This window comes from Haliaeetus albicilla, chromosome 24, assembly GCF_947461875.1.
Source record: "Haliaeetus albicilla chromosome 24, bHalAlb1.1, whole genome shotgun sequence".
NCBI lineage: Eukaryota > Metazoa > Chordata > Aves > Accipitriformes > Accipitridae > Haliaeetus > Haliaeetus albicilla.
This window is the reverse complement of record NC_091506.1, coordinates 1,498,155-1,517,775: the sequence shown is the minus strand read 5'-3', so window position 1 is coordinate 1,517,775 and position 19,621 is coordinate 1,498,155. Positions and strand designations below refer to the sequence as shown.

Here is a 19,621-nt window from a genome sequence, read left to right as displayed (position 1 = left end):
CTGGCCTTGGCACCGGGAGCAGCTCTGGTGGGGATGTTCGTGAGCTTTGTGTGTTTGATAAACCACCCTGGGGCTGTCAGCCTGCAAAACAACCAACTGTTGAAGGGAAATTTTCTGAAACTAAAATCCCATCATTTCCTTCAGTGTCACCTTTCGTATAATTACTAAGCACAGAATTTATAATTAAATGGTATGACTGATTCTGTGACATTCCCATAGACTTTTCACAAAGGCTATTTGTGTGCCTTGCTATTTTGTACAGTAATAACTGCAATCAGCATAACTACTATGATTTGTTTATCAGACGTCCCTTGGGTAGCATCCGTTGTCATCTGTAAAACTTGGTGAGCGTCACAATTTACGTGCCGTTGCCTGTCTCACGTTGCTGTTGAGTTGTGTTTCTGAAGCATCGCTGATGCTCGCCTCTGCAGAGGAGCACGGTTGTTTTCCACACACTGTGAAAAGTACACACCAAACAGCACAACAGCACAGATGATAGGCAAAAATCTGTAAAAATCTTACAAAGAAAGTAGGCATTGTATCTTCACAACAAAGATCAAAGGGCATACTTATTGGCAATGGAATTAACAGGCTGAAAACTGAGGAGAAAAGAGGGTATTAAATAATCATCCATGAATGAAGAGAGTCCTGAGGAACAAGCACATGTGATCATCTAGTTGATGGCTGTATCGTAGCACCTGTGTACCAGGAGACCAAATTAAAGCAGTACAGAGAACCCTGGTTTAACATCACAGCACCTGACTGCTTGACATTGCAACCTTTAGAGTTTGTCATAAGTATAGAGTGGATGTGTTGGCATGCGCATGTATTTTTTGCCTATAAAATATTCAAATGCTATAAAAGTATGATGAACTACTGATACAGTGTGGATTATATTAATACCATTAGGAGCAGTAGGTTAGAACAGCGGATGAGTGCTATAGTCACTGTCTCTCATCTATTAAGTGACCTCCTGCCACTGGAAATCTCTGTCTTTTGGATTGTTTGCCAGATGTTTGCCCCTTTTGTGCAGAATGCTGGAGCCTCATGTCCACGGGGGGGAGGGGGGTGGTTCTGGTGTTTGGGGTTTTTTTCCAAAATAATGTTAGCTTAAAAGAAAGGGAAACCGCTTTCTCTAAGCGCTACTAAAACCCTAAAACCTTCTAATCTAGGAAAAGAGTTTTGGGTTTTCTCAAACTGTTCTATTCTCCAAAGGTCACTGCTAAATGACAGCTTGAGCAGATTATGATGCTTAAAAGGATGGGGATGGAGGCAGGGGTCCTGGAAGTCGTCAGGAGATAAGCTTCAGGGCGGTGTGGTATTATCTGCAGTTGAACTGGTACCATCCAAGTGAAGAAAGCGAGTGTATGTCTGTATCTGCGGGAGCTGGTGGCGGGAACCTGGGATGTGCATGGGCTGCTGGAAAGCCTCAGTGGGGCATGAAAAGAGGATTACTGAGCCAGGTCAGTAAAGAGAGCTGACAGGACTGCTTCACACATAATATTTTATATTTCTCAGACAACAGAAGTGTACAATCCTTGTGGAAAGACATGGTTGCCTGGGTAAAGTCGCTGTTGCCTGAAACTTCCATAAATCAAGCTGTCTAAGGAAATGAGAACGGCGTTTGCTTTTACAGCTGGTTTTTGTTTTTCAGTTGAGGGTATGGTGCTGCCAAAAGGAGGGGGTCGCACTGGAGGACCTTCACCCCCCACGTAGCCAATGTGGGACTGTGGCCGCAGCCTGTCCGCCCTGCCACGCAGAGCTGCGGTCGGAGGGGCAGAAAGGGTCCCCAGAGGGATGCAAGCAGCTGCTGATTCTTCAGTCTCTCTTGAATTAGCGTAGTTTTAGGGGTGCTTTGCGACTGGAGATTTTTGTACAGTGACATCTGCCCTGGGTCTTGGCCGTAGGCCACCATAATAACAACTGGCGTTGCTCTATGAGAAATGCGATGTAGCCCCTTGCAGCGGTTTGGGTAACGAAAGGCCAACACCTTTGTTGGAGGTAGACAGGCAGTGCTGTCCTTCCTAAGAAAAGCCAATTTAAAGTCAAAGTACAAGAAGCGCAGGTTTCAGTGGAAAACAGGTATTTTCCTTTTTTTATTTGCCTTTAAAATGATGTGGTAACTTTGGTGGGTAGAGGCATTAGACACTAAAATGTCTGAGAACACATTTATATTCAAGTCTTTTTACTTTCCATATCTTTGCAAACATATAATGCAGTGGAAGCAAATTTTAATTTTTATTAAAAAATGTTTCCCATTCTTATATTTGCACAACATAATGTGGAGAATGAGATTAAATCTTCAGATGACCTGGAAGAGTATTCTGGGAGATTTATTAACTGTCTACTTCATATGTAAGAACACTTGTTTTAATTCCCATATAAAAGTGAGACAAATTGGTTTGTGATAACAAAGTCCAAAAATATCTCAAGTTACCACTTTGTTTCCATATTACAAAATAACACAATTCACTGCATAATTAGAAAGCTGAATTAGATAAAAGGAGAGTTGCTCCTGATTAGTCTGCGAATGCAAAGCATTAGCCTGCAAAAATTGTTTCTGACTCCTAAAGAGACTTTGCTAAGATCTGCAGCTATAAGTTCAGTTATTATGGCCCAGCAGTTGGAAATCAGTCCCCTGGGTTAGCAAAGAACAGAAGGTCTGATCCTGCAGTTCTTTACTTCTGAGAGTAATCCTAGCTCATGCAAAATTGTCCATTGATATAATTTGTTCTATAAAAATTGCTGGTTATTAGATGTGTGTATTCAAGACCAGTCTAATTTTCTCTCAAGGTTTTGAAGGTAATTTTTGTCATTTGCATGAATAAAGCAAGAATCTGGAAAACATAGAAATCTAAAATTCAAATGGAAATCATTTATGTAAAATAAATGATAAAATCTAGGTGCCTTTGCATGTGAATGATATCTTCAGGATTGAGTTTTCTCCAATGTACTGCTTCAAAGTCTGATGCTTTTGTAACTGCAGTGTGTTAAGTTTGAGTTAAAAATTGACAAAATTCAGAGTATGCTTGAGAGAGAGAAGGAGAGATGTGACTGAGGATGACCCTCCAGAATTACTTTGTCCTTATGTTGTAGCAAGCGTGGCTTCAAACCCTCCGTGGGAGTGGGCTTGCAGAGACCAACATGTCATTCATTTTAGAAAGCTTTGATTTCCACTGGCAATACTTTGCTCAATCCCAGTTTTCATTCGTCAAGTTTGAGCATCTCTCACTAAATCTGCGTCTTAGTTTCTTAATTTGCTATCAGGTTTGAAACTAGCAGGTTCACCAGCCAGCAATAAAAGGCATGCATGACTCCCATTGTCGGTTAAATCTTACCCTTTGTATTTTAAGTCATCCACCTGCATTCATCTAAAACGCTTTCAGAGAGTTTATCAGAAGTGAAATAAGAAATGAAATAGTTTCACGTAAACTGCATTTTTATGTTTGACTGGTAAAGCCACAAAGCAGAGATAAAATACATAAAACTAAGGCTCTGCATAATAAGCATATCTATTAGTTTCCCTTATCTTTATAAAGCTCCCATTTGTCATGAGAAGCATTGTGTGTCACTCATCTTGCCTTGTTCTACAAAAGTTCTTTTCTCCCTTTCCTTTTATCTCCCATCGGCATTTGCAAGGTAGGAAACTTTGCTGGTGTGGTGCTGCAAAAGACCCCATTGATTAAATAATTGTTTAACCTTCTGCCCCTTAATAGCAGAAGGAAGTAAAAATTAATACCTCTGTGCACCTAGATGAAAATGTTAGTGGCACTCTGCCATTTTGCAATCACAGCAGCCCAGGATTAAGGGGAAAATGTTGGGTCAAACCATCCCCAGGGTAAGTCACCTCCAAGTAAGACCAGATCCTCACCGGTGTAGCCCATGGAAAGCCACGTAGGGAAGCCGCTGGCCGTAGCACGTGGCTGTGGAGGTGCTCGAGCACTCGGGAGCAATCTCCCGCGATGTCTCAGGAAACCTGTGCCCACCAACCCAAAACACCCGTGGTCGAGAGCGATGGCTCAGAGGACAGCGAATGACTCTGGTGGTGGGGTTTTGCTGGTGGCTGATCGTACCTGCAAAACCACAAGCTCATCAAATGTTGGTACCCGGCTCCCGTGCAAGAGTGTCCTGTCCCAAAGGAGCTGTGCAAACAGGAGCCTCTTCTCTTGGTGTGTACTGTCTTCACTTGTTCTTAGCTTCTCTTTCTGATAAGAAACCTTAGTATCGCATATCCCACTCATGAGCTGTTCCAAAATTCAGAAAATGCCACGCGTAGGTAACAAATACTTCTGCTGAGGACCCATTTGAAAACATCTTGCTACATAGCACTTTTAAAAGTAGCTCTTACTCAAAATGCATCTTTCCTTCTGCTTTTCTAGGATTTTTAGTTGCTGTCACGCACAGTGTGTCTATGACATATGTCTATGAGTGTGGTGATACAAAGTTATTTTGTTTAACTGACAAGTTCATCAAAATTCCTATGGCGGGGAGCTGTTGTTTTCCATGCTGAAGAAGAAGTGGGATTTGGGTGGACAAAATCTGTAATCAAACATAAATATGCTATTTCTGTCTGTGGAACATAAACAAATAATGATGCGTGTCATGCTGGCAATGTTGTGCCGTTAGCTTTTTTGTCACTTTTCCCCCTTGTGGTCCAAATTCCTGCTTTCTGTATAAAGGTTTTTATGTTCTCTAGGGAAGTGAATCAAGAGTTAGTTTCAAAATATTACTGTGCCTTTTTCACCATATGGCTACTTGAACAGACTTTCTGCGAGTTCAAGTCGTTTGAGATAACTGCTGATCAAAACACCACTTTGAAGTACCGATACATCTTCTGTAGTTCTGACAGAGCTCTTCCCTGACACGGATCTTTTCTAACCTTGTAGCAATGTAGATCTCATTCAGTAATTCTGCTTAGTAGGTATTCAGTGTCTGTCAGGTTTAGTTACATATCTTGTATATAGAAACAGAGGTAATTCTTATTAAACATGTGTTACAGAGCTGCATCCTTTTCAGGCTAAACCAAAAGGACTGCAGACTTCATTTAAGGAAGGTTTCTTCCCAAGTGTCAGCAGAGAGATGTGTGGTCTGAATACAGAGCTGGGAACCAGACAGTCCCTAGATGTAATGTAATTTGTCAAGTATGCAGTCCACAGCATCTTCCCGGCCTTTCGAGGTGTTGGTATCTGCAGCTCCTATAGCAATTGCAAGAGCTCTTTATAAAATAGAGATAATAATTATCTTACTTAGCAAGGAAAAAAACTGGTAGTAAGTTGCAAACACTTTGAAGGGTATCTTCCTGTTTATCCTGCGGCCCTTAAATGTTATATTTTATAGATGTAATTTCCAATTTTCAAAGAGCTATTCAATTTATTTAATAAATATTTAAGTCTGTGTTATTTATATCAATGCAAGGCACTTGACCCCGATTGAGTTACAGCTGATTTATGTGAACATAACTGAAAGGAGGATCAGCTCCAAGGAAGCAAATGCCTTGCAAACTGTCTTCTCTTTTAAATGTTCTTATAAGATAAATAGACATAGTGTTTATGTATATGGAAATAAAGGTATAGAATATATATATTTGTAGTGTAACAACATTAAGCTGCAAGGTATAAGGTGAGGAGCAACCAGCTGGGTAGTAACCCCGTGGTGAAGAGCAGCAGGCAACTACGCTACCTGACTGCAAAAAATAAACATCGTGTTTCACAGCAGTGCTGTAAGATAAATTCTGAAAATAATCCTCCAGCTCTACACTCGGTTTGGATTATCACATCTTGGTGAAGCAGCGGATTGACAGCAGTGTCCAGGTTAGGGAGAGACGGAAGGACCCGAGATCTTCCCAGTGGCTGAAGTTAGGAGAAATTACCCCATTATTTGTCAAAGACCAAGGGGCAACATGGCACCATACTGCTCTTTAAAAGTTCTCCAAAAGACAGTAATGATTTAAATATGTAGAAGAAGGTGAGAGGAGGGTGTGGTGGCCACTTGCTCCCCGTGCCACCAGTGGAGGACAATTAGCAGCTCTGTTCGGGTCCAGACTGAATGTTTTGGAGACCTTTGCAAGAGTTTGCTCAGGAGGCTGTGAAACCTCTGTCAGAGGGTGTGTTTAGGAAGTGGGTAGACAGGGTGACCTGTCAGAAGTCGTTCTGGTGTGAATGGCTTCTTCTTGGGCAGGGGTTTAGACGAGGTGACCCCTTGGGCTCCCTCCCAGCCTCCAGTGGTGTAGCTTGGCCCAGGGTATCCTTTCACAAGATGAGATGGGTTATGTCCCAATGTCCTGGCTTTGGCAAAATTTCTGACAACAGCAGTGTCATTTCCCTCTGATAATGAGTAAATAGAAACTGAGAAAGCACTTTAAGTTTTGCATGTGTGTATCTGGCTGGTGACACATCCATGCACAGCATGTTTTTATATTTTCTGTAAGGCATTTTATTGCTTCCAGTGGTGGTCTTAATCACTATGATATCAACTGTTATGTAGATAGAACTAGCAAGTCTGGAGACATTCATATTTTTCTAAAGATGGGGATTTGGAAATACCTGGACAGAGTCAGCATTTTACTCTGCCGTTATATTTATTCATGGAGTTTTTCCATCAGAAATTCAGAATGATTAGCACTGAATAGGAGGAGAACAGGAAATAGTGTTCTGAAGAAATCACCCTCAACGTGTAATCATTTTCCCATCTATATGGATTTACTGTATATTTAATTTTTGAAGAGGATCCGCAGAGACTTTGCTCCCTCTTCAGCTCCCTCATACCTGTATTGTGCTGTCTCTGCACTTTTTAACTTTTAACTGTTTAACCTAATCCTCTTAAGTTGCGAGAATTGTTTATGTATTGTGTCCTCTGAAAAGATAATAAATTTTTTAAAAAGGAAAAAAAAGACTTTTCCACCACTGTATATTTGCAGAGTACATTTTTAAATCCTTGTGGTTTCTTTGAATACCCATCTCATGGCAGTACCTGTTCTCTGACTTGCATATATACTATTTTTTCGTAATAAGCATAACTGAGTGTCACAAGCGCACGAATCATTGTGTATTCTCTGCAAAGGTATTTCAATGAATTGTAGAGAATAATAGTAAAAACAAAAAAATCCCACCTTCCTCAAATTTAAAAAAAAGTAAGATTTTTTTACTAACCTGTATTATTACAGCTCCTCTTCTATAACTTACAGTAGACAGAAATTTAAATTTATACCAGCATTATTGAAATCCAAATCTGACCTTCACTCTTTAAGTAAACAAATAGAAGCTATACCATAAGCGTACAGCAGAAATTGTAATTGTTCCAGCATCGAGTCTCCGAAGAGGCTGTCAATACCACAGGTAGCAGATGTGTGGTGGACCTCACGGGGGTTTGCAGTGCAAAGATCTCAGCTCACGTATCTCTGGTTGCAAACTCCTTAAAAAAGGCTTTTAAAGGGTTACTTAGTGTTTGAAGTACTGCAGCCTGCTTCCCAGTCATCTTATTTGTAATAGTGTCTCATGTGTTGTGTCTCCTAGCTCTACATACAAACTACCACACTTACAATATCCATGAACTTAAGTGCTTCAGTGGCCCTGGGGATGCTTTACATGCCGAAGGTGTACATCATCATCTTCCACCCTGAGCTAAACGTCCAGAAACGGAAACGCAGCTTCAAGGCTGTGGTCACAGCAGCGACCATGTCGTCACGGCTCTCGCACAAACCCAGCGACAGGCCCAACGGCGAAGCCAAAACAGAGCTGTGTGAGAATGTAGACCCAAACAGTAAGTACTGCTGCTCTTCTGTTCCTTGGCTGGCTGGGGGTTTTGGAGGCATTGACCAATACCTGAGGTTTAGGGTCTTCGTATTATTTGGTCTTCTCAGTTAAAGATTTTTGATGTCTCGCATACTTTTTTTTTTTTTTTTTTAAATTCTCCATTTCCTCCTGACTTTTTTGAGTTGTGCCAGTTGGCAGCAACTCCTCGCAAAATGTTGGGTAGCTGTGAGTAACTCCTCCTCCTTTCCCTCCTCTGCGAGTGAGAGATCAGCAGCATCCTTGAGTACTGGACCCTTCAGCCTGTGTCAAACGCAAACCTTCCTAACCCTGGCAGGTACAGTTTCCAGGATGGATGGAGAGACAAGCACCAAACTCACTGATAACTCTGCTAACCTGAGTTATAATTTTGTTTCTTGCAAAGTTTCTTTGCAAAAATCTCACAATCCTTGAAGATTCCCATTTAAGGATTTTATCCGGTCCTAATGCAAACCTTGCCACTGCTTTAAAAGGAAAATAGATCGAAAAGATGCTTCCAGTTTCCTTAATGTGTATAGCATGGTATATTGTAGCACAAAATTACATACTGAGGCCATCAAATTTGATTTACATTTGAATCTGGAAGGAGTTGAGGAAGGAGACAGCTGCACAACTTTGTAGCATATTGGAAAGGTTTAGGCATGTCTGCAGTTTTTATGAAAAACAGATCTGAATGTGGAGAAATGCCCTTTCCTTGCCCATGATCCGTTCATCCATTTGCTGCTGAAATCCCTGCCACTTCTTGTCTATTAACTGCTGTCTGAATATCTGCCTCAAAGCAGAAACTCTGCTGTCAAAGCAAAGTGGAAACAGCCAGCAAATTATTGACACAGCACTTTTCCTCCCTTTATTCACCCCTTGAGTATTTTTCTCTGATGTCTTATCATGCAGGTATACAAAACACATTCTAACTGGGAAAACAAAATTTGTCTTTGGAAACTGAACTATCTGAACTATGATTCTGACATAAGACAGCAAGGAAATGCTCCTCATAAATTAAGGGCCATATTATGCCTCCTCCAGTCATACTGAACAGAGCCCTCACTGCCAGAGGAAATAACTCTATTTCCCACATTGGGGTATTACCCAGCAAGAGTGAGAGCTGCGGAGCCCTCTGCCAAGTCCCATTTCTGTTGGGTAACGCAGGCCACGGTGAAGGAGCCCCTTCCATCATCTCTGCTCTCTGCATCTACCCCTCGCTGTGCTGCTGCTGCTGCTGAGGTCCAGCCCTGGGGTGTGCAGAGTCCAACTGCTCCTCCACGTGTTCGGGGAGGATTGCTTCTGGGATGGCCGGGTCGGAAAAGGCCTTTGAGGATGGAGGGAGAGAAAGAGGGAGGAGGGGAAGGGATTTGGAAAGGCAGCTGGGAAAGGGCAGGTGAGTGTGTGTTGCTGAACTGCATTTCACAAATTGCTGTTCTGGTCAAATGAGCTGGAATTAGTTTCTCCTCCAGAAAAATCAAAATCTAAAAATTTCCACTCAAAAGACTTGAACAACGAGAAAAATATGAAAGTTCTGATGATTAAATGTTCAATGTAGAAACAGAGGTAGACCCCCCGTGGGAACAACAGCTTGGGGCTCTCCTGCTCCGGGTTTCCCCTCCTGGTCCCATTCTCCTGTGCTGCATCTTATTGCTGGTTTCAGACTTCTGAGAATATTTCCCCCCGCCAAAGAACAGTCAAATTTTTCCCTGAGGAAGGAGATATGTTTATTAAAAAGAAAGATTGCTCACTTAAACCCCTGTATTTCTGATAAAATACAACATTTTTTCATCCAGGACTATATACTAGAATATGTTTTTCAGAGGCAGAAGTAAGGGACAGAATCCCCCATGCGTGCTGAGATCCATCAGGTTCTGCCTTAAGCATCCAGTCTTCAGTCCCGGTTTTGTTAACACTGATTTAAAGCTGGGGTAAAGTCCACAGGGAGCAAAACTTTCACAACTTCAAAATTAGTATGCGTGAGGGGAGAATGCTTTCTGTGAACTCATTTGCTTACATGTAGGATTCTAACGCATATAAATTTGTTTGTTCAACCTAGCCAGTCAGGAAATGTGCAATAGTATTAATTTCTATGTCTTTCTCCAAGTACTGGGCTTTTAAATTTTTTATGCTTTGGAAAATAAATTTTCTTTTAAATCTTTTAATTATTTATATATATAGTACCATATGTTCATATTATCAGCTGCACCTACTACTACTATTTCATTCCCTGGATATGTGTGTTGATAGAAATTATTAGAAAATCAAATGAAATAAACTACTGCTGTACTTACAGTATTTGCGTACATTTAGTCCCAGCGTAGGCTATTACAACAGTTAATAGGAGTTTTCCTATAGCGTTCAATAGATTGTCAATCAACCCCATAATTAGGCAACATTCAGTACGTATGTCTATACAAGTAATTCATTGAATACCTAAACTGAGTTTCTTTTTTTTATTATTTGAATATTTTGTTTAAAAAAAATGTTTACAGTTCCATTTTTAGGTGGAAAAATTGAAAACCATATTAATGAACTCAAAAAAACCGATGTCATGCAAGCAAAACTCCCCAAACTTCATTTTCAGTGAAATTTTGAATATGGTGTCCACAAATAAATAAGCTTTTGGTGTTTTCATAGCAATTCAACTTCAAAAAATATTTTATACAGTGGATGGATGGGGAAATTTTCCGAATTTTACCATTGGAAAGTAGGAAATGTGAATAAAAAGTTGCCCCAGATGCTTGCATCAGTGCTAGGAGCATTTTTAAAAATCTCAAATATCTTCTTTCAAAAGAAAACAAAAAGAATGTCTTTTCAGTGTCTCTCTTTTTAAAACTGGTTTCGATCCACTACGGACGGCGAACAGTTACCTACAGATGCGGAGGGAGCTGGCGGAGCGCAGCGCGTCCCTGCCTGCCTGTGATCTGCTGCTCTGAGGGGCACAGGGTGGGAAGCTCTGGTTGTGGGTTCTGTGGCAGGTTCCCCTGGAGCTCACCGTGTCAGGCTGAAAGTAAATTAATTGAAAGGGATTAAAGGAAGAGTCTGAGACTCACCAGCACTGTGCAAAGCTAACTTGGATGCTGATCTGGCTTAGCTACCAAGTGTTTTCTCCTAAGTGGAAAAGTACAGTTGGGTTTTCCAGTTTGATTTTCTATTATATTTCCTGGTGATGCTGCTGTTCATGGCTTGCTCAGGTACTGGAGACTGGAGTTGCCATTTCTATTGAAAATACACGCATATTTCATATTTCCTAAGAACCGATTAGCACTGAGCCACCAGCATGGGATTCACGTACCTCCAAACATTGGGGAATTTGGTGACTAAGCCCAAATTTATGACCTGTCCTACTTATATGCCAGAGTCACAACCAAAAGCAAGATGTGGATGGTTTAGAGAAAAATAGCCTTGAACAAAACCTCCATGTTTTAGTATTAACTTGAAAAGAATGCCTAATGAACTGAAGGTGTGCATGTAAAACTGGAAGGCCTATAAATTACCTGAGCCTTCACGGCTTCCTAAGAGCAGGTGGTCCTCAGCAGCGGTGCTGAGCATCCTACGGAAACACTGCACACAACTCTCGGCTGAGCTGCAGGAACCTGAGCTCAGAAAAAATGTGCAGAGCACTTAGGAGAGCTGGGCTCAAGCACTGGGGTTTTAGTGTGAGTATAAAAGAAGAAACAACATTAACATGGGAGGAATATCCCTTGAAATGCAGTGGTCTTATATCCCACCCATCTGGAGGAATAAGGACCCACTGTGTCACAGCTTTTTGTTATGATATATGTGAAGCAAGAAGGTTCACAAGCTGAGCTCCCCAGCCATGACCTGGGAGGGCTTTCATGCTGAATGGGATATATTAAAGCAAAGCTTTTCAATCTAAAACTGCATTACTTATGAAAACTCTCTTAATCATTCCAGTTTGCCATCTGGCATGTGCATGCTTTTACTCATTCAACAGCTTTTTCCTGCTAATACTTGTTTGCGGCAGTCAGATGAGCAGAATTTGGTGCACAGCAGCTTCCATTTGTGTAATGAGTTCATTCTGCTCTCATGTGCCTTTGGTCGAATTTCACACTATTCGAGAAGACACTTCTTATCAAGTCTGAAGTAGAACAGACAGTGAGTGCTTCTGCTTGGTTGTCTGCTTGTGTTTCTGCTGCAAGGGCTGAGTGTCAGACCATGAGAAAAACATTTGAACCCCCAACCCCTACTTAACTTATATTGAAATTTACATGTAATTACTCCTTTTCCCTAGCAACTTGTTTTAATTCACAGCTTTACCAAACAGAGCGACAGGGAAATCAGCGTCTTGGTGGTTTGGTAATGAGGAGGTTGTGCTTCTCGGGGGCTGGAGGAGCAGACCTTACTCAAGGGCGTTTGCTTTCATGCATTTCCCTCTTGAAGCAGCAGTGAGAAGGAAGCCAAGCTGCCCAGTGCCTCCTGGGAGCGGCTCTCCTGGGAAGATGCTTTCTTGCAGGGATAGGGTTTATCGGGACTTGGCAGCACAGGGAGTGTTGGTCTTCCCGTGTCCCCATTTCCAGTCTCATGGGAAAAATCTCACCATCTATGAGAATGGCTCTGAGATCAAGGTGCACAGTAGCCCAGTAGTAGATAGCAGTGAGCAGGAGGCGTGCAGCATCTCTGTGGCAAAGACCGAGTGCATCAAAGTGACAAACAACTGTTGGAAAGATGGAGCAGCTCGTGGGAGACCACTTTCCCCAAGGAGTTTAGTTGAGATTTGTTGAGAAGTGGCAAAGGAACGGTGTCACCATGGACTAGCCAGAAAACTTTAAGGCCTAAAGACTTACAATTTTCAGTCTAATTTTCAGTAGTGTTATAATTTTGTGGACTTTTCAGTTAGCAGGTGCTTTGAGGGCTCAGTACCTGTACAGACATATTCAAGAAGATCTTTTCTCTTTCTCCTTTATTTAGCATTAAGTAGAACTTACTTGGCTGTTGATTCAGTTTTCAGTAGTGAAGTGCAATCACTGTCTGTTGTCCCCGGACAGACCAGGCACCGTTTGCACGTTTCTATTTTAAAACAGTGCTTTCCTGTGCACTGTCAGGTCCTCTCTATCACAACGCCAGCAAGAGCAGTGTGTGCCCATCCTCGCTTTTCTCCATGCATTGAGAACGGACATTGACTTTGTGGGTTCCCATCAGTAAACTCTGGATAGTGTATGGGGAACACAAGCATCTCCTGTCTCGGACAGACATGCAGACACCACCGTGCAAATGCTCCTGTGCTGTGCCCTGGTGTGTTTGTGTATTCATTCCTGTTCATCCTTAACATCACTGACATGACGTTGCCTATTCCATCTTTCTGAGGAAAAAAACTAAAATGGTTGTCGATGATGCTGAGGAACCTGAGAGTGACTGCATGGGTGAGGAAGGACTGGGGAGTCTTAAACTAAAACCAAAATGTTCCAGAGTTTGTTCAGGGGAGAGGAAGGAAAAAAAAAAAAAAAAAAAAAATCAACCAGACCCGCTCTTTTCTGAGCAGCTGCTCCCATGTTCAGAGGTACCTGAACTTCTGTGAACTGGTTCATTTATTTCTAACCCAGAGTTCATTTCATGTAGTGGTGCCTCTCAGTTTTCCACTGTCGCTGCTCTAATCTGAGCTCTTCGGTTGGATTAATGTCATGGCCTCCATGACAGGGCAAAATTTGAAGAGTTTATTGTGAACAGACATATTATACATACCAATGTATTTACTTTTCCTGTAGACTGCATACCACCAGTAAGAAAGAGTGTTCAAAAATCTGTTACTTGGTACACTCTTCCACCTACTGTATAGCTTTTGCCTGCTTTCCAAAAAGGTAAGGAAAAATCTAGCTTCTTATTACTTTATTCTCAAATTATTATTATGATTATTATTCTATACATAAATAAATGATGAATGTGCATTAGTGCAGCTATGTTAAAACAAGTATCTAACTTAAAAATTGTTCACACATCCGTTACCAAAAGCTCCCGTGTGAAGGGCTGGCTTTGGAAAAGGGAGACCCGGGACTTGGGTGATTTAATCCCTGTGCTGTGCCCAGCGAAACAAGAGACTGGTGGTCTTCTACTTCCCACCAGTGGGGATGGTTGCCAATAAAGTCTTTGAAGATGTAGGTATTTGATAACAATTTAAAAAGGAACAAACAAATGATCAAAAGTTAATTATGGCAGTCAGATCTAACAACTAACAAGATGTTTTCTGAGTCATTTCTAGCAGCTTTACCAGCAGGGCTGCCTGGCAGCATAAAAATAACATTTGCTAACTTGTGAGCAATCTTCTTTACTCTAAAATTATAAATGGCTCAAAAAAAGTTTGCAAAATATTTTTTTTCACTGTGGGTGATCCCAGTGACCACTTCTGTATAACCACGAGTGAACAATTTTTGAGGGCTGGCTTTTCCTGAGTGTTGTGACTGCCTATGTGGTGATCTTGTGAGCTAATTTCGTATTTGTGACTTCATCAGCCAGGAATTACTGCTTTTCTAGTGAAATGAGAGGAATGAGACAGCATTTGATATTGGAGACAAATAACTAACAACCATTAATAAATATTTCTCATATCTGCAACTCTGTGTGTGTGCTCAGACGGCTTTGCCCACTCCTTTGGGGCTTTGCCCAGGTATGAAAGGTGCTGGCCTGACTACTGCGGTATGGTGCGGTTGGTGCTAGAAGAAATTGCTGTATACAGCCTTCAGAATGGTTAGCTGATCCCTAATAGGTGAGAACTTGTATCAGCAAAGGTAGGAATGTTGTTTGAATTGAGTCGCTGAGTCATAGGAAAAAAAATACTAATATCTTTAGCTGGTGTAAATTGCCACAGTTCCAGTTTCAATGCAGCTCAAGTTCTTGTGAAGTGTTCAAATTGCTTTTCATTGTATTTGAATCATGCCCATTATTCTAACTTACAGAGCTCAGGCAGAAAGCCTTATTTAAGGTGTGAAGCTCTTTATGAACACCAGGATGACCTGCCTCTACCAGAGGGCCAGAGTCAGAAAGGTTGATGGTGGCTGGTGTCCAGGGAAATATAACAAAGTAGTTGGAGAAGAGAAGGGGCCGCTCAAAGTATTATTGCAAATCAAATGTGAAAGAGTAAAGGGCAACTGTGTGAAGATGAAATTGCTAAAGGAAGGCGATGAGAAGAATAGGAGAGAGATAGAAGGCACCCTAAATCTCAGGAGAAATCACTTTTTTTAATAAAATTTAAAAACCATTTAAAGTTAAAAGAATTAGGACCTCACACAGATTTCTAAAAATTATTTTTTCCATGTAACATTATTGTATAATATAAGGAATTGCTGTCTGCAAAGGCACACAAATAATTTTGTCATCCAAGTCCTATAAAAAGTGATTGGCCATTCAGATTCTTGAAGCAGATTTTAAAATTTGGGCCCCACAAAGCTGTGAAAAATGCTACAGTCAAGGATGGTTTGGGCTGGTGATGGTCTTGCCCCCACCAGTGCTCTTCCGCATCAGGTATTGTTTTCCATTTCTCACCCGTGAGTGCTTCGGTTCCAGCTGGGCTGATTGCTCTAGCTCTGGTTGCTATGTTTTGATTTGTTCTTCCAGGGATACAAAACAAAAAACAGCAAGAAACAATATACTGTATTAAAAGCAAAGCAATGATATGAGGAAAACATCAACTTAGTTGTAAATTGACACTTGTTTTGTTAGTAACATATTTTTATGTAGGTATGAAGATAGTGCTTAAGCTGTTACTTGACTATATCAATTTCTGCTATGTGATGCACAGAGAGATGCATTTATAATGCTTTTAAATTGTTTCCTGTGAGTGACAAATGGGAATTCTTTACTGTTGAGACTGATGAAAATACAAGGCTTGAAAAACTCTACATGGTATCTGGGTCAGGGAAAAAAATTGTCCGTCACCTGAACAAGGTGAAGAAACATCAAATGCTTTTGTAGAGCTGTAGTGTCACATTTGGCACTGTAGAATTATCTGCAGCACTTTTCTCCTGATCCATCACCAAGCAATATGCTTACAGGTCAGGAGGAAAAGGCAGTCCAGCGACTGAAGTGCTTGTGATATCTGAAAGACCTGGATCTGTCCCTTGGGCTTTCGCAGCCTCCCAGTGCAAGGCTGGCAAGTGGTGCCACGCTCCCTTCCCCTTGTGCTGCCTCCCGTGGATGATGATTGTGAGATGCTCATGCACTGCAGATGGGATCACGTAAGTCCCAGAAAGACAGCTCCTCCCTCTGCTGCCTTCTGGACTTGGTGAGCAAGGACCATAATGTTCTGAGGGTAGCAGTCTGACGCTTCGTGCCAAGGTCAGTGAATTCTTCTTCTAAGCTGGTGCAGACTGTGGCTTTCTTTGGTGTGTCCCTTCAGCACACTGGAGTTACCGAGCACTTTGCTATGTATATAATACATACTGTTTAACAGGGATTTGCTTCAGTGTAAGAAGGACAAAGAAAACCATGGCATGGGTTACTTTTTTCCTCCAGGAAGGACATGAGTGATGCCCATGAGCTTGCTGTGCTCTGAAGTCTGTCATAACATTCATAAAAGCAGTCAAGGGGAGACTAAATGGAGAGTGTCCCCCTGCTTTTTTGGTTGGATTATTATTACTAGGCATTGTTATTTCGGTAGCTTTTTGCAACAAGATGGTACTCGTGGTCCTTCAGCACTTAAAGCTGTTTTAGCAGGGATAATGCACTGAACCACTGCAACTCATCAGCAACGTTTTATCATTTGTCTGTCTTTTCTGCTGAACTTTGACTTGATCTGGGCCAGATGCTGAGCATGTCTAAACCACAGTGGTCCCATTGCTTTGAAGAAGAAACGTCAATTGATACTAGCGGAGGCACTGGCCTCAGATTTTCAAACAGCAGCTAACCTTTCCACCTTAGCTATGTGCCGCAGTGCTCGGCTGCGAGGGGTTAAGGACACAAAGAGGAGCAGCTACCGGCTCAGCAGAAATGTTTTCTGAACTTTGTACTGCAGCTGGCAGATCTTTGAACTTTGCTTTCCTCTTGAATTCATGCCGGGTTTCCCCAAAGCTGGTCCCGCGCACTGCTTTGGGCAATGAGTAGATCTCCAGTATTAACTGAATTAATTTGAAAATCATTGTACCTCTCTGCAAGGGCAGAGCTGGGAGGGCTGGCTTTTATACAGAGCAGGCCATTAGCACCACTTAGGCTGTTAAACAATTATAGTCGCATTAGGAGTGAGGGTAGCTCAGCGACAGTTTGAGGCAAGGGCTCTCCTCCCAGGGCTTGGGCACAGTGTGCAGCTTCCAAAAGTTTTTCAGTTGCTTTACAAGTCATTTTTTGCTTGATCTGTATGCGGAGGAATTTCCCTGGTGATTGCAAAGCGTTGAGATCACTTGTAAGGTATGTGCAGCACCATGTTGTGGGAAGTCATTATGTTTCTTGGTCGTATCTCTCCTAGAATATATATGCAATTACTTAGATTGTGCTATAATGAAGCTGTTGTGATACGAGTCATGACATGGTTTCAAACTGATCTTGGGCTTATGTTGAAAGAGGTAAATAGTTCGAGTTACCCTTTAGTGCCAAGGATTTTCCGTGCCTGTCCTCCCCCTGCCTGCAGTCCCAGGAAGCCCAGGGCCCCCCCGGGGCCACCTACGCCATCCAGCAGCGGCATCTCTGGGGACTGGGCAACTCTTTGAAGGCTTTGGGTCCACATTGTGTGTTGTTCTGCAGCTCGTCACGCCTTAGAGTATGTGGTGTAGAATAATTATTTTCTGGATTGAAGCATCATTTTCGTTTTAAGTCTGGCTGGTTTCATCCTGAGAAAGTGCTCTGTGTTTAACCTCACTTGAAGGATTTTCTATTCAGTGGAGACTGCTAAGAAATGAGAATTTGCAGTCAAAATTGATAAGCAAAAGACTTTGACAGGTCTTCACTGCATCTCTTTGTATTCTAGGATGGCTTACTGAAAAACTAAACATTTATCATCAATTTCTTCTAATGATGATACACTTATTTTAAAAGTATTGCACAGAGATATATCCAAATAAGCCTGTGCAACACCCCAAATTACTCCCTAATACACATTTTTCTGCTTCCCAAGTTGTAAATGATTGTATTGAGATGGTAGATTCCACTTTATCTAGCTGATCATGGGACGAGTCTTGCTGGGGGGGACCCCTGCACCACCCGGGCGCTGTGGGGGCGCGGAGCCCCAAATCTCGCCCTCAGTCTGTGCAAGATGCGATGCAGGAGCGACGGCATCCACCTCTGCTGACCGGCACGGCATCGCCGGCCACAGAGTGCGGCCACCGCCATGGCACCCTCTGTGCCACGGTCTGTAAAGCTTCGTCTGCAGAACAGATTTCAAGTGATAGTGGAGGTACTCAAGCATAAAATGGATGAACAAATTCACTTCCCTTTTTAGCAAGTTTTTTCAGTTAAAATGGATTTTCTCTCACTCTCCTGCTGGAGGGCTCAGTTCTTGAAGACCACAGACTTCCCCCAGTTTCTTCTAGGTTAGAAAATGTGAGTGCTCTGAGCTACCAAAATGTGATTTGGGGGTTAGAAGTTGGCTGGTCCTGTCCCTACACAGGAGCTCAGCTCTGCGTTTAGTTTTCAGCTACTTTTTACTGCAGAACCTGAGCATTTTCCCTGTTCTCAACTGATACTTAAACTGCTCTTTACAGCTTTTTTGGACACAACGGGAAGGACCGTGCCCTGCCCGTGACAGGGGGCTTGGACTAGATGACCTTTAAAGGTCCCTTCCAACCCAAACCGCTCTATGACTCCATGCCCAGGCAATAAATGGGAAATCAAGGGAACATCTACTTTCCTGCAGCGAGGTCGCTGCAGCATCAAGGCTGGTGCCTTTCCCTGTGTCATACGCTGTCCCTTGTCTCCTGCCTGTGGCACAGTCCCAGATGCTGCAGTCCATGAGTCCCTCACCCTGTCGTCTGAAGGGGAGGACCAGGGCAAGACTTGCTGTGCTTCTGCTAGGAGACTTGCAGAAATATTGCTCAACATTGATTGGGTGGCACTTTAAATTAAAGCTTTAGCAAAAATGTGTTGCAACGGACTGTATTGTCATTGCTCCCCCTCAGGAACATTAACTCTTATTTTTATGTAACTTTGCATAGCATAGTTTGATAAAGCAGGTAAAACACAATTTGCTCTTGTGCCACACTATGAACCATAGGTGCATTTTTTATTTTCCATTTTCTGCAGTTCAGAGGTGATTTTTTTTCTTCTCCCTCTTCTTGTAATCACCACATACTTTTTCTCCTGAGCTGCTTTCCCAGTGGTCACTCCCTGTTTAGGGACGCGTCTCTAATGGGCACACACCGGTCGAGAGATGCCCACAGGTCCCTTCTACGCACTATTAGGCTCCTTGCACTCCAGTACTTTTGCAAAGTTAAGCCGGAAACTGGCATGTAAGTATTTATTCCAGAAATTACTTATTCATTAGCACATATTTTCTAAGCTGTAGCCCAGCTACATTTGATGAGGTTGAACAGTTGAACAACCTTTAATTTTGTACACACCAAGGGGTATCTGTAATGAGGCCTGTTTTCCACAGGTACAATTTTGCTGGTTTGATATGGTCTTATTGACTTTTTAAATGAAAAGATTTATACAGATGCAACCTCTAAAGAGATGAAGACATGCAGGACTGAAGTGCCTTAAGACCAGTATGCTGGAAAGAAAATACAGTTTGGTATGTTCTGAAGAGTGACAAGTGAAACTTAAATGTGCTGTTTGATGTTTTTGACGCATTTGTTGGGTTTTGTGAGTTCCCTTTCCCATTCTGTCCTCAGACCCCTTTGCCACCAGCATGGCCAGGGGCTCGGGGGCAGAGCAGCACCCCATCCCTGCAGCTACCAGCATGGGACCATGGC

The 19,621-nt window shown here is 42.2% G+C and overlaps 1 protein-coding gene across 3 annotated transcripts in view; it reads left to right on the top strand.

Annotated features, from left to right (window-relative positions):
* The window catches only part of GRM7 (glutamate metabotropic receptor 7), a 308,873-nt gene that overhangs the window by 269,548 nt on the left and 19,704 nt on the right, over positions 1-19,621 (top strand). Inside the window, exons 9-10 of one of the 3 annotated variants that reach the window (XM_069811770.1) lie at positions 7,512-7,758; positions 13,496-13,588. In XM_069811770.1, the coding sequence (XP_069667871.1) occupies positions 7,512-7,758; positions 13,496-13,566 (318 nt within the window). In that variant the 3' untranslated portion in view covers positions 13,567-13,588. Of the gene's footprint in view, positions 1-7,511; positions 7,759-8,678; positions 8,791-13,495; positions 13,589-19,621 lie in introns of those variants that run through there. The other 2 variants (XM_069811773.1, XM_069811772.1) reach the window with 2 other exon arrangements.